This window comes from Conger conger, chromosome 7 (assembly GCF_963514075.1).
Source record: "Conger conger chromosome 7, fConCon1.1, whole genome shotgun sequence".
Lineage (NCBI taxonomy): Eukaryota > Metazoa > Chordata > Actinopteri > Anguilliformes > Congridae > Conger > Conger conger.
The window spans coordinates 9,017,793-9,030,101 of record NC_083766.1 but is presented as its reverse complement, the minus strand read 5'-3'; the positions used below and the strand labels follow the sequence as shown (position 1 = coordinate 9,030,101).

The following is a 12,309-nucleotide window of genomic DNA, read 5'->3' as shown; positions in this document are numbered from 1 at the left end:
CTTGGAGTATAATTTGTAGTTACGCCACTGTCTACCCCATGCGCAAAATAATATTAAAATTTAATATAAAGAGACGTCAGCCATAGCAACAAAGTTCTAAGCTTTGACTTGTATGCTCTGTTTATAGCTAACTATTTGTTTTATGGAATTTATATTCCGCTCCAATTAAACATGAATTAATCTGAATTACCCGAATGAAGCATCACCCATTTTAGTGTTGCGTTTTTTATATGATATGAATAGTTCTAATATTTAATTTGCTTATTAAAATGATTTTGCCACTCTGAATCTAAATAAAATATGAATGACTGGAATAATAAAAGCACAAAACAAGCTATACAACCATGCGCTTTAATTTGCACACACAATATGAACAGCTGAGAGCATTCGTGAAGTCCTTTCGGATCCTACTAAAAAACTGACATCCGAAAACTTTGATAAATCCTACATTATTTCTGTAAATGCATTTCCGAACAATTTACGGTCAAATTCATTCAGCACACGTTTGATAAATGAGGCCCTTTGTGTTCTTGGAAATGTAAGGTTGATATGTTGAATAGTGGAAATCAGTAAAATGTATCAAATAGCATTTATTTATTTACTTATTCAAATTATTGCATCATTACAGCTACGACTTATTTTGATCTTGACTCCTAGTATCACTCCATACTTAAAATACTTTTGATATGGCCATTCTGACAAATTAAGACTAAAGCTGAAAGAAGTAGTGGTTTGAGTAAATAATGTGCAGGGGACTCATTTATAAAACTGTGCGTAGGATTCACGTCAAAAGGTTGCGTAAGCATGAAACCTAGGACGTGCGTATGCAAAAAAATATTCTGATTTATAAAACAGTGCATACGCACGTCCCACGCCAGTTTTCCTTTATAAATCACAATCAACTCTAAATGTGGCGCAACTTTGCCAGCTTCATGTCCCGCCCACAGTTGCCTATACATAGGCAGTGAAACACCCCTAATAAATACGAAGACGACAATGGCAAAGGCTGAAAAGAAGGCCAAGAAAAGGGATTTCAGCCATTTGATTGCCTCTGAAAAGCTACAGGTATGGGAATTACCCTGATTGATTGTAAATGACGAACAGTTCTGCACAACGAATGTGATGATGACGATGATAATAATAATAATAATAATAATAATAATAATAATAATAATAATAATAATAATACATGTTATTTGTCTAGCACCATTGGAAAAAAAACAATATATGAATATGATAACAATATATGAAACTTTGCTCGTATCTGCCGACTGACGCATTGTAAACGGCATCAGTGCAGCGCAATTTGTCCGACTGTTCACCATATTATTTATGAGAATACATTTAATAACATGAAGTATTGTTTAACAATTCGTCTACATATTTGAGGGATTATTTTACAACATCTCCGTTTATATTTATCATCCTAAATCATATTTTTTGGGCACTCCAGGGAGCATCAATCAAACAGCTGTTTGTTTATTCGTTGTGAGAGGTTTTTATCCATTTTTGCAAATTAACTGTTCGTATATGATACGTGAGAGGTAATATTTCATTACATTACATTACATTACATTACATTACATTACATGGCATTTAGCAGATGCTCTTATCCAGAGCGACGTACAACAAAGTGCAAATTAAACACAAGAACAAGTGCAGAGGACCTGAGAGGACAGTATAGTTCCGAGTCCTAGTGTAAACATGCAGAAAATCAGAACCCTTTAAGAGTACAATCAACAACAATCAATTTCGATTTATTTTACACAGTGGTATCTGTTGTGTATCATTTTCGACTTCTCTCGTCGCCAAATGTTGTGTTGCACTTAGGAAGGGAGAGAACCGGTATAGCGAGATTCAACAATACAACACTTTAATAAGTATAACAGGGACGAAGCACGTCCTTACAGCAGCCATACCCAGCCACAACTCCCGGCAAATCTTTATACCTTTTCACATCTTGTTTCACTTCCCGTTTTCCTGGGCTTACGTCACGAGCATTAAAGGCACAGTTTCTAATTTCTCCAGTTAATGTGCGTACGCATGGGTCAGAGTTTCCGTGGAGGACCGCACATTTTCCGGTCAAGTTCGTTTTTTATAAATGCCAAAGTTTGCTTAGAAAGTGGCGTACGCATTCTTTTGTGCCTACGCAACGTTTATAAATGAGGCCCCTGGTCATCAAAATGCAGCAATGTTAAAGTCGCATTACTCCCACAACAGGCCAGCTCATAAAAGGATGACGTCCTGTAGTGTAGTGGTTAAGGTAAATGACTGGGACAGGCAAGGTCAGTGGTTCTAATCCCGGTGTATGGGCCCTTGAGCAAGGCCCTTAACCCTGCATTGCTCCAGGGGAGGATTGTCTCCTGCTTAGTCTAATCAACTGTACGTTGCTCTGGACAAGAGCGTCTGCCAAATGCCAATAATGTAATGTAATGTAAATAAATCATTTTTATTTATTATTAGATTTGATTTATTTGACATTAAGAACAAGATATTTGTATAAAACAATAAAAGCAGTGTCAGGAATAAAATGAAAAAGTGGAAACAGGTGTTTGATGATTTAAGCATTAAAGGTGGACTTTAAATAAACTTACAGTACATCAGTGAGTGAGTGTGTTATGTGCATTGGAAATGATATTAGACAAATTATGAATAATAACATTTAAAATAAAAATACACATACTAATTGACTAATCCACTGAAGCTGTATAAATGAGCCCTCCCCACATGGCTTCTATGGTCAAGGCCCAGTACTACTCTGGGCTGTGTTTCCTGAAGCTTTCTTAAGGACGTTGTTTTTAAATTATAACTTAAGCTGTACCTTAACGTTTCAGGGTGTTTCCCAAAACTTTCTTAGCTAAGTATGCCTTCTGTAAGTGATACTTTCGTAAGGTTGGTCTGTACCACTCTCAGCTGTACCTTATCGATGATGTCAGCTCACTCCACCACCACTGTTACGACTGCAAGCTGAAATCAGCTGTTGCTCCGACTCACATCTCAATCTGTTTAGCAATATGTACACTAATAATTCTACAGTTGTAGTTCGCTAATAATGTTAATAAAATACCACATTTTATTAACATTGTGTTGAGTGTTTCATGCAAAGAATAACATTGTACATTACAATGGATGCATGTTACACTTTATTGAACATAGCCTAATTGCCTTTTAAATGATATTTCCAAAAATGATATCAGCTGGCAAACAATGGGTAGGGGTGGGGGCTAAATGGGTAGGAGTCAATATATAGGAGTTACTATGGTGATGAGTAAGGCCAAACTATGCCAGTGATTCAATGTATACTATAGTTGTGCCCAGTCAAAGACGGAGCGGACCATGGAGGAAGCCAAATTCGGATACATAGATACTTAACAGAGGGTTTAGATGTAACAGATAGCCATCCAGTTGTTATGGCAAGTTCGGTCTCCTTGCCTAACCTATTCTAGGAACCAAATAGGACAAATACAGTCTTACCTAGGTATAGCAACAGCCTAATTTCCATGTACATTTTAATTTGGTAAGACAATGTGCGTTTAGCATGTTAATCACAATTACACAATTTTTTTTCTTTTTTTTTTAAACATATTCTGCTTAGGCAGGGGCCTGCAACCCTGGTCCTGGATGCCCATGGGGTCTGCATGTTTTGTTTTTACCATCAGCAAAATATCAAGCCCCAGAAAACTAGGTAAGATAAGCGAATAGTGCAATCAACTCGATTAATGGCCTATTAAAGGCCCACACATTTTTTTACATTTACATTTTAGTCATTTGGCAGACGCTTTTAATCCAAAGCGATTTACAAATGCATAGGTTCTTCCACAAGTCAAAGCATCACATCCATAACTAGGAAAATACATATGAAATGAAATCTAAATAAACACCACTTGCACTAACTAACAAACAAACAGATAAACAGCAGAACACTATAATAACAACTAAACTTAATTAGAAAGAGCACAAACAAATGATACTTAACTAATCCAGGAGAAAATGCTACCAACCCACTGCAGAACACTAATGCACACTGAAGTGAGTTCAGCTGTGCCAGTAATTATACCCTGAGCAGGGTGCAAACTATTGGCTCCTCTTACAACAAAAGCTGTGGCCTGCCAACCAGTGAAAACAATAGCCAAACTTAATAGCCTAGCTCACCTGAGAGAAACAAACACACAACCCAGTTTCACTGTAATCTAAATAAACACCACTTGCACTAACTAACAAACAAACAAACAAATAAACAGCAGAAAACTATAATGACAATTAAACTTAATTAGAAACAGCACAAACAAATGATACTTCACTAATCCAGGAGAAAATGCTACCAACCCACTGCAGAACATTAATGCACACTGCATTCTCCTCCTGGTTTTTGTATCTAAAATGCCAAAAAAACATTCACAAAGAGCAGGCACATTGGTTTTTTGAATTGTCCCAAACTCGACCAATTCCCCTCCCCCTCCACGTCCTGTGGACAGCTCTGTGTTAATATTTGGCACTGTCATCTGATAATTATGCATGTCACGTGGGAAATCGTTTTACAAACAGCTCCGAAAAACAGCAGTTTGTGTGGGCCAGCAAAAACCAGAACACTCTGCAACTGTGACCAGGGTGGTTGTAGACCCCTGACATAAAATCTTGCCAAACTCATGAAGCACTCTTGGGTAGAAAATGCATTTTCCAATCCTTGTTTTTCAGGAGTGCAGAAAGGCACTCTCAACACAGGCCGCTCAGCCTCTCACTCACTTCCCACAGCTTTCTGGCCACTGCATCATCCTTGGCCTTGGGGAGAAGATCCACCACGGCACAGTCGGAGAAGTAACACCCACTCAGCGGCTCAATGCCCTCCTGGAGGGCACAGTGCAGAGTGGTCTGGGCTCCAGAATCTGCATCTACGCAGAACAGCATGGCTCCTGGAATGAGGAGGATCTGCCACCATACACTAGTGTAACGAGTTATACCCGTTCTGACCCCTCCTGTGGAACAGAAAATCTCTGGTGAGGCTCTCTACCAAGCATGTATTTCACAAACAATAAAGCTAAAGCTCCAAACAATACTCTTTAAATAATACACTTGTTCGGCCCTAAGGAATGAAAGAGTTGAGATACAAAATAACTCACCGGATAGCGTAAAATGTATCTTTTAAAGACAAAGATAAAATATTCAAGAGAGAACAAAGATCATAATGCTTTTGAACTACATATACTGATCAGCCAAAACATTAAAATTCATGAATAAATATTTTTCATATTTAGAAAAAATAAAGACCACCCGCCATATTTAAACATGCATGGGATCTATTCCTACATATGTTTCACCACATGCATATTTATTTTTTAAATAAGAAAAATTACCAGTACCAGTACCAAGATATATAAATAACAAAACAAAGCACCCCTCCCCTCCCTTACAAGATTTGAGCTTACAAGATTTCTATTTTCATAAAAAAATGTAACTTTTGAATGCAATTCACTTATGATTATCTGCTTATATAAGTACACATATCATATAATGAAATAGTAAGTGTTTATAGACAAGGTTGTACAGTTGAAGCATTTTTAATCATGAAAGAACTGGTTCTAGCGGGTGGTTTTGATATTGGGGCTGATCAATGTACATTCATATGTACTGACAAGATTTCCAGCTTTGTGTACTTGCACTTGTTGTTTTGTGTCAGTGTTGAAGCCACATGTTCAGATGGTTTTGTTATGAATATTCATAATTAGTCTGCTTGAGGAAGGACTGCTGGAACTAAATATCTTTTTCAGTAAATATAATGGGGTATGCCCCCCTACCTGTAACATGGAGGATAGTATACCAGTCATCCAAATATTTGTGAACCTCTTATACCTCTCATACTTTGTTCACTCACCATTTTGTTTCAATGACCGCAGTAACAGACTGCACTTGGTGTTGTTTTTTGTTTGTCACATGCAGAAATATGACTGCAGCCAATATATTTCTTGTCTGCACAACTGACCCACCTCACAAACATTTTTGAGAATTATCGATTGTACCTTAAAAAAGGACCATTCAGAATGGTAGTTACAGTGCAGCCTGTAAGTATTTGGACAATGACACATTTTTGTTGTTTTCACTCTACTCCAGCAACCAAACCATTCAAATAAAACAACTGCTGTTTGTGGTTAAAGTGCAGACTGTAATTTGAGGGGTTTTACATCCATATTGGGTGATGCTTGTAGGAATTAGAGCTCTTTCATACATAGTCCCACCAATTTTAGAGGACCAAAAGTAATTGGACAGATTAGCACGCACTGAAATAAAGTCATCATATTCAATATTTTGTTGCAAATCCTTTGCAATCAACAACTGCCTGAAGTCTATGACCCACAGACATCACCAGATGGTGGATAGCTTCCCTGTTGATGCTCTGCCAGGCCTATAATGCAGCCCTCTTCTGTTTGTTTCAGGAGCTATTTGCCGTCAGTCTGGTTGTCAGCAAGTGAAATGCTCAACTGGAATGAGGTCAGATGATTGACTTGACTTATTCTAATTTTTGACTCCTTGGTTGGTTTGGCTGTATCTTTTGGAACATTGTCCTGCTGTAGGATGAAGCGTCGGCTTGGATGTTTTCTATAGACTTTGACAGTCAGCAGCAGCGACGTCATCAATGAACATAAGTGAGCCAGTTCCAGTGGCAGCCATACATGCCCAAGCATGCGCAAAAACACCACATCCACCAGGTTTCACAGATGAGGGTGGGGGGGGGGGTACTTTGAATCATACTTTGAATCATGAGCGTTCCCATTTTCTCCCAATTCGGTGGCCATTTGTACCCTGTTTATCATGAATTCATGCATGTGCCTCCGCCCACCCTCAGAGCAGACCAATAATTGCCGCCCCCTTATGTGCTGGCCATACTCGGATCTGGCAGGACCGGGATAAAGTCTGCAATTTAACCACATTGTGATTGTTTTATTTGGGATACAAAGCAAAAACACCCAAAATGTGTCACTGTCAAAATACTTACGGACTGCACTGTATGTGCAAATGATCCTTGCAAACAAATGTAGTGCCTCTGATGTTGTAACATAATGGGTTCCAGCTTCTGGTTACGTTTGACCACGGTGCCGGTTGCACACTGACCTGGATGCAGGCTGTAGCAGGTGACACTGGTTGCTTGCAGTCTCTTGGCCAACTCATGAGTAAAGAGCACATTGCACAGCTTGCTGTGGCAGTACAACTGAAAGGCCTGAAAGGCAGTGTCTCCCACACCAAGCTCTTTGTGGGTGCTCAGGCAGTTGAAATCAATGGCTCCATAAATGTGAACACTGGAGGACACATTTACCACTCTGCTTGAGCCAGACTCCTTCAGACGCTCCAACAGCAAAAGAGTTAACAGGAAGTGACCAAGGTGATTGACACCAAAGATCATACCAAAGCCATCCTCTGTCTTTCCTTGCAGGAAGATACCTGAACCAGGGATGCAACAAATTTCCATCAATGCTAACACAGAACATTCACACAGCACACAGCAGTGTGGCATGATTATTTAACAACTGAGCCTTTAAAAACAATACCAAAGCCCAGAACAAGTCACTGTTTTTAGATTATTGAGCAACAAATATCTGAACTAGAATTTCATTAACAAAGATTCAACTCTATGAATGTATAATGCATAAAATGGAAAATATGATTAGTGTGATTCTGTTTACTAAGGGGTGGCCTGTAGTGTAGTGGTTAAGGTAAATGACTGGGGCACCAAGGTCGGTGGTTCTAATCCCGGTGTTGCCACAATAAAATCCGCACAGCCGTTGAGCAAGGCCCTTAACCCTGCATTGCTCCAGGGGAGGATTGTCTCCTGCTTAGTCTAATCAACGGTATGTCACTCTGGATAAGAGCGTCTGCCAAATGATAATATAATAATAATTATAAAAAATTATGCAATATTTTGCAAATGTAGAAAGCCTAAAATGGTGTCACCTGCATTGTTGATGAGCAGGTCCAGTCTTGGTTCTGTCTTTAGGAAGGTCTCAGTGAAGGAGCGCACAGACTGCAGGCTCCCCAGGTCCAGATTCATGTACACCACCTCATCATTCCCACTTTCCTGAAGAACAGGGTGGAACTTAGAGAATGGCAAATGTACCTGGGCTCAGTAACTAAAAAAAGGCTGAAAAATGGATTTCTCACCCTCTTAATGTCACGGACAGCAGCTTCTGCTTTCTGCTGATTTCGGCAGGCCAGGATGACCCTCGCCCCTCTTTTGGCCAAGTCCAGGGCTGTGGTCTTCCCAATGCCTGTGTTGGCCCCTGAGTGATAGACAAAACTCAATGAATATAGGTAGAATAAATAAGAATTCCCAAAATACTGGCTGAGCAGAACAGCACAAAAAAAAACCACAAAAAAAAAACCTTAAAATCTTTGCAAATAGTCAAACATGGAAGCCTCAATTCACTGGCTTCATGCACCATTGAGCAGCTCCAATCGGAATCATAGATATGCATATTACATTACATTACATTACATTACATTATTGACATTTTGGCAGACGCTTTTATCCAGAGTGACATACAGTTGATTAGACTAAGCAGGACACAATCATCCCCTGGAGCAATGCAGGGTTAAGGGCCTTGCTCAAGGGCCCAACGGCTGTGTGGATCCACTAACCACTACGCTACAGGCCGCCATATTTAACTAGCCTTCAACTACAGTAACCTAAGGTTATGCATCACCGTAAGTAAGCCTGTTAAATAGTGGAGCTCCCACTGAAGTGAATGGGGAATATCAGACTATAATCTGAAACTCGTTTAACGATCGTTACGTTTCAGATAAACAGATTGGGACAATTTGTAAACATAAAATGTACATTTTAGTAAATATTTTCCCAATGCACCTGTACCAACCGTTATTTAACAAACTGCTACACGTGAATGAAAACAATGATTAAAAAATCACCTTAAATTCACATACATTTAAGACAATGAAATCAATAAAACAATTGCTTCATATGTATTTGAAAGCCAAAGTGAAAATATGTCGAACTACTGTTAATGTATGCCTATTACGGATTAATTTCTGATTATGTGTACACTGCAACCAACAGTTTTCCTCAGGTAAATGTAAAAGTTGTTGCTGATAATAAACTCACCAGTTACGATCGCAGTCTTCCCGTGCAATGTAGCCGAGCTCTTACACCTTCGTAGTTTAATCAAAGTATTGTACACGATTAAATAAATCGCTACAACTCCTCCTGCGATAAGCAGACCGGTATACATGCTAGCTCGCACACAGCTTTGGAGACGAGTGACCACACTTTAAGTTCTTAAGTCGAAACTCCGCACCCTAAACAGATTTATAACTGCAAGGCTTCTCAGTTGCATGAGAGTTGCGTTTCTCCGTCACCACTGGCCGTGAGCTCGATCGTGCTTGCAGAGCAAACCACTAACCTGTGCCCGACAAATGTACGTGGCGTCTAATGCAAACAAGATATGAGGCAACGATCATGAACAGGGTTAATACCTGTTTGGTAACCTGCGCGCAAACTTGTGGACTAGTTAGTGCGTAAATCAAGCGCAGAAGTGCAGGTGACTCAAGTACAAAAACAGGCAAGTACACACGGAAGGACATTGTTGTCATGTTGTACTTGGGACAACACACTACATACTATTCACGTATATTATCATCTGGCGTACACAAGGCGATTTTAGTATACGAGCAAAAGTAAGATGGATTGTCGAACATACAATCGAACATCATGCGCTGCTGCATACTGCCACAAAACCATTAACAATGTAACATAGCCGGCTCTTCAAACATTACTCCAGAGATATTGTGAAGTTGTTTCCTATCTGTTAGTAACATTACTGCTATTGTACGGAGGACTGGCTAGCGCTTATCCTTATGTTTATGTTTCTACGGTCTGTGGTTATCAATTGCTGGTGCATGCGCACTGCAAGTATGCGTGTGGGCAATGTTGTTGAAGGGGAGGGGGGTATGGAGTATAATTTGTAGTTACGCCAGTCTACCCCAAGCGCAAAATAATCTAAAAATGTAATATAAAGAGACGTCAGCCATAGCAACAAAGTTCTAAGCTTTGACTTGTATGCTCTATTTATAGCTAAGTATTTGTTTTATGGAATTTATATTCCGCTCCAATTAAACATTAATTAATCTGAATTACCCGAATGAAGCATCACCCATTTGTTGATTTGTTGAATCCAGTTGCGTTTTTTATATGATATGAATAGTTCTAATATTTCATTTGCTTATTAAAATGATTTTGCCACTCTGAATCTAAATAAAATATGAATGAATGGAATAATAAAAGCACAAAACAAGCTATACAACCATGCGCTTTAATTTGCACACACAATATGAACAGCTGAGAGCATTCGTGAAGTCCTTTCGGATCCTACTAAAAAACTGACATCTGAAAACTTTGATAAATCCTACATTATTTGTGTAAATGCATTTCCGAAAAATTTACGGTCAAATTCATTCAGCACACGTTTGATAAATGAGGCCCTTTGTGTTCTTGGAAATGTAAGGTTGATATGTTGAATAGTGAAAATCAGTAAAATGTATCAAATAGCATTTATTTATTTACTTATTCAAATTATTGCATCATTACAGCTACGACTTATTTTGATCTTGACTCCGAGTATCACTCCATACTTAAAATACTTTTGACATGGCCATTCTGACAAATTAAGACTACAGCTGAAAGAAGTAGTGGTTTGAGTAAATAATGTGCAGGGGCCTCATTTATAAAACTGTGCTTAGGATTCACGTCAAAAGGTTGCGTAAGCATGAAACCTAGGACGTGCGTATAGTCTGATTTATAAAACAGTGCATACGCACGTCCCACGCCAATTTTCCTTTATAAATCACAATCAACTCTAAATGTGGCGCAGCTTTGCCGGCTTCATGTCCCGCCCACAGTTGCCTATAAATAGGCAGTGAAACGCCCCTAATGAATATGCATTTCACGAAGACGACAATGGCAAACGCTGAAAAGAAGGCCAAGAAAAGGGATTTCAGCCATTTGATTACCTCTGAAAAGCTACAGGTGTGGGAATTATCCTGTAAATGACGAACAGTTCTGCACAACGAATGTGATGATGACGATGATAATAATAATAATAATACACGTCATTTGTCTAGCACCATTGAAAACACAGTTACAAAATTAAGAGATAAAACGAACAAAAATGTATAACAATAAACACATTATAAAACGTAATATATGAATATGATAACAATATATGAAACTATGCTCGTATCTGCCCGACTGACGCATTGTAAACGGCATCAGTGCAGCGCAATTTGTCCGACTGTTCACCATATTATTTATGAGAATACATTTAATAACATGAAGTATTGTTTAACAATTCGTCTACATATTTGAGGGATTATTTTACAACAACATCTCCGTTTATATTTATCATCCTAAATCATATTTTTTGGGCACTCCAGGGAGCATCAATCAAACAGCTGTTTGTTTATTCGTTGTAAGAGAGGCTTTTATCCGTTTTTGCAAATTAACTCTTCGTATATGATACGTGAGAGGTAATATTTCATTACATTACATTACATTACATTACATTGCCTGGCATTTAGCAGACGCTCTTATCCAGAGCGACGTACAACAAAGTGCAAATTAAACACAAGAACAAGTGCAAATAGGACCTGAGAGGACAGTATAGTTCCGAGTCCTAGTGTAAACATGCAGAAAATCAGAACCCTTTAAGAGTACAATCAACAACAATCAATTTCGATTTATTTTACACAGTGGTATCTGTTGTATATCATTTTCGACTTCTCTCGTCGCCAAATGTTGTGTTGCACTTAGGAAGGGAGAGAACCCGTATAGCGAGATTCAACAACACAACACTTTAATAAGTATAACAGGGACGAAGCACGTCCTTACAGCAGCCATACCCAGCCATAACTCCCGGCAAATCTTTATACCTTTTAAAATCCTGTTTCACTTCCCGTTTTCCTGGTCTTACGTCACGAGCATTAAAGGCACAGTTTCTCATTTCCCCAGTTAATGTGCGTACGCATGGGTCAGAGTTTCCGTGGAGGACCGCACATTTTCCGGTCAAGTTCGTTTTTTATAAATGCCAAAGTTTGCTTAGAAAGTGGCGTACGCATTCTTTTGTGCCTAAGCAACGTTTATAAATGAGGCCCCTGGTCATCAAAATGAAGCAATGTTAAAGTCGCATTACTCCCACAACAGGCCAGCTCATAAAAGGATGACAAAATAAATAATTTTTATTTATTATTAGATTTGATTTATTTGACATTAAGAACAAGATATTTGTATAAAACAATAAAAGCAGTGTCAGG

At 38.8% G+C, this 12,309-nt stretch overlaps 1 protein-coding gene and 1 long non-coding RNA gene across 2 annotated transcripts; one reads left to right on the top strand and one right to left on the bottom strand.

Annotated features, from left to right (window-relative positions):
• The first annotated feature begins 998 nt into the window (after nucleotides 1–998).
• On the top strand, nucleotides 999–6,692 carry LOC133132623 (uncharacterized). The gene is made up of 4 exons (XR_009709151.1): nucleotides 999–1,065; nucleotides 3,596–3,685; nucleotides 4,753–4,994; nucleotides 6,429–6,692. It is a non-coding gene; the product is annotated as an uncharacterized LOC133132623 (long non-coding RNA).
• On the bottom strand, nucleotides 2,520–9,350 carry LOC133132620 (dehydrogenase/reductase SDR family member 13-like). The gene is made up of 5 exons (XM_061248162.1): nucleotides 9,107–9,350; nucleotides 8,149–8,267; nucleotides 7,942–8,065; nucleotides 7,105–7,431; nucleotides 2,520–4,973 (listed from the first exon to the last, which is right to left on the bottom strand). Exons 1-5 carry the CDS (start codon nucleotides 9,231–9,233, stop codon nucleotides 4,714–4,716), a joined length of 957 nt encoding a protein of 318 aa, XP_061104146.1. The 5' UTR covers nucleotides 9,234–9,350; the 3' UTR covers nucleotides 2,520–4,713.
• Between the last annotated feature and the right edge of the window lie 2,959 nt (nucleotides 9,351–12,309).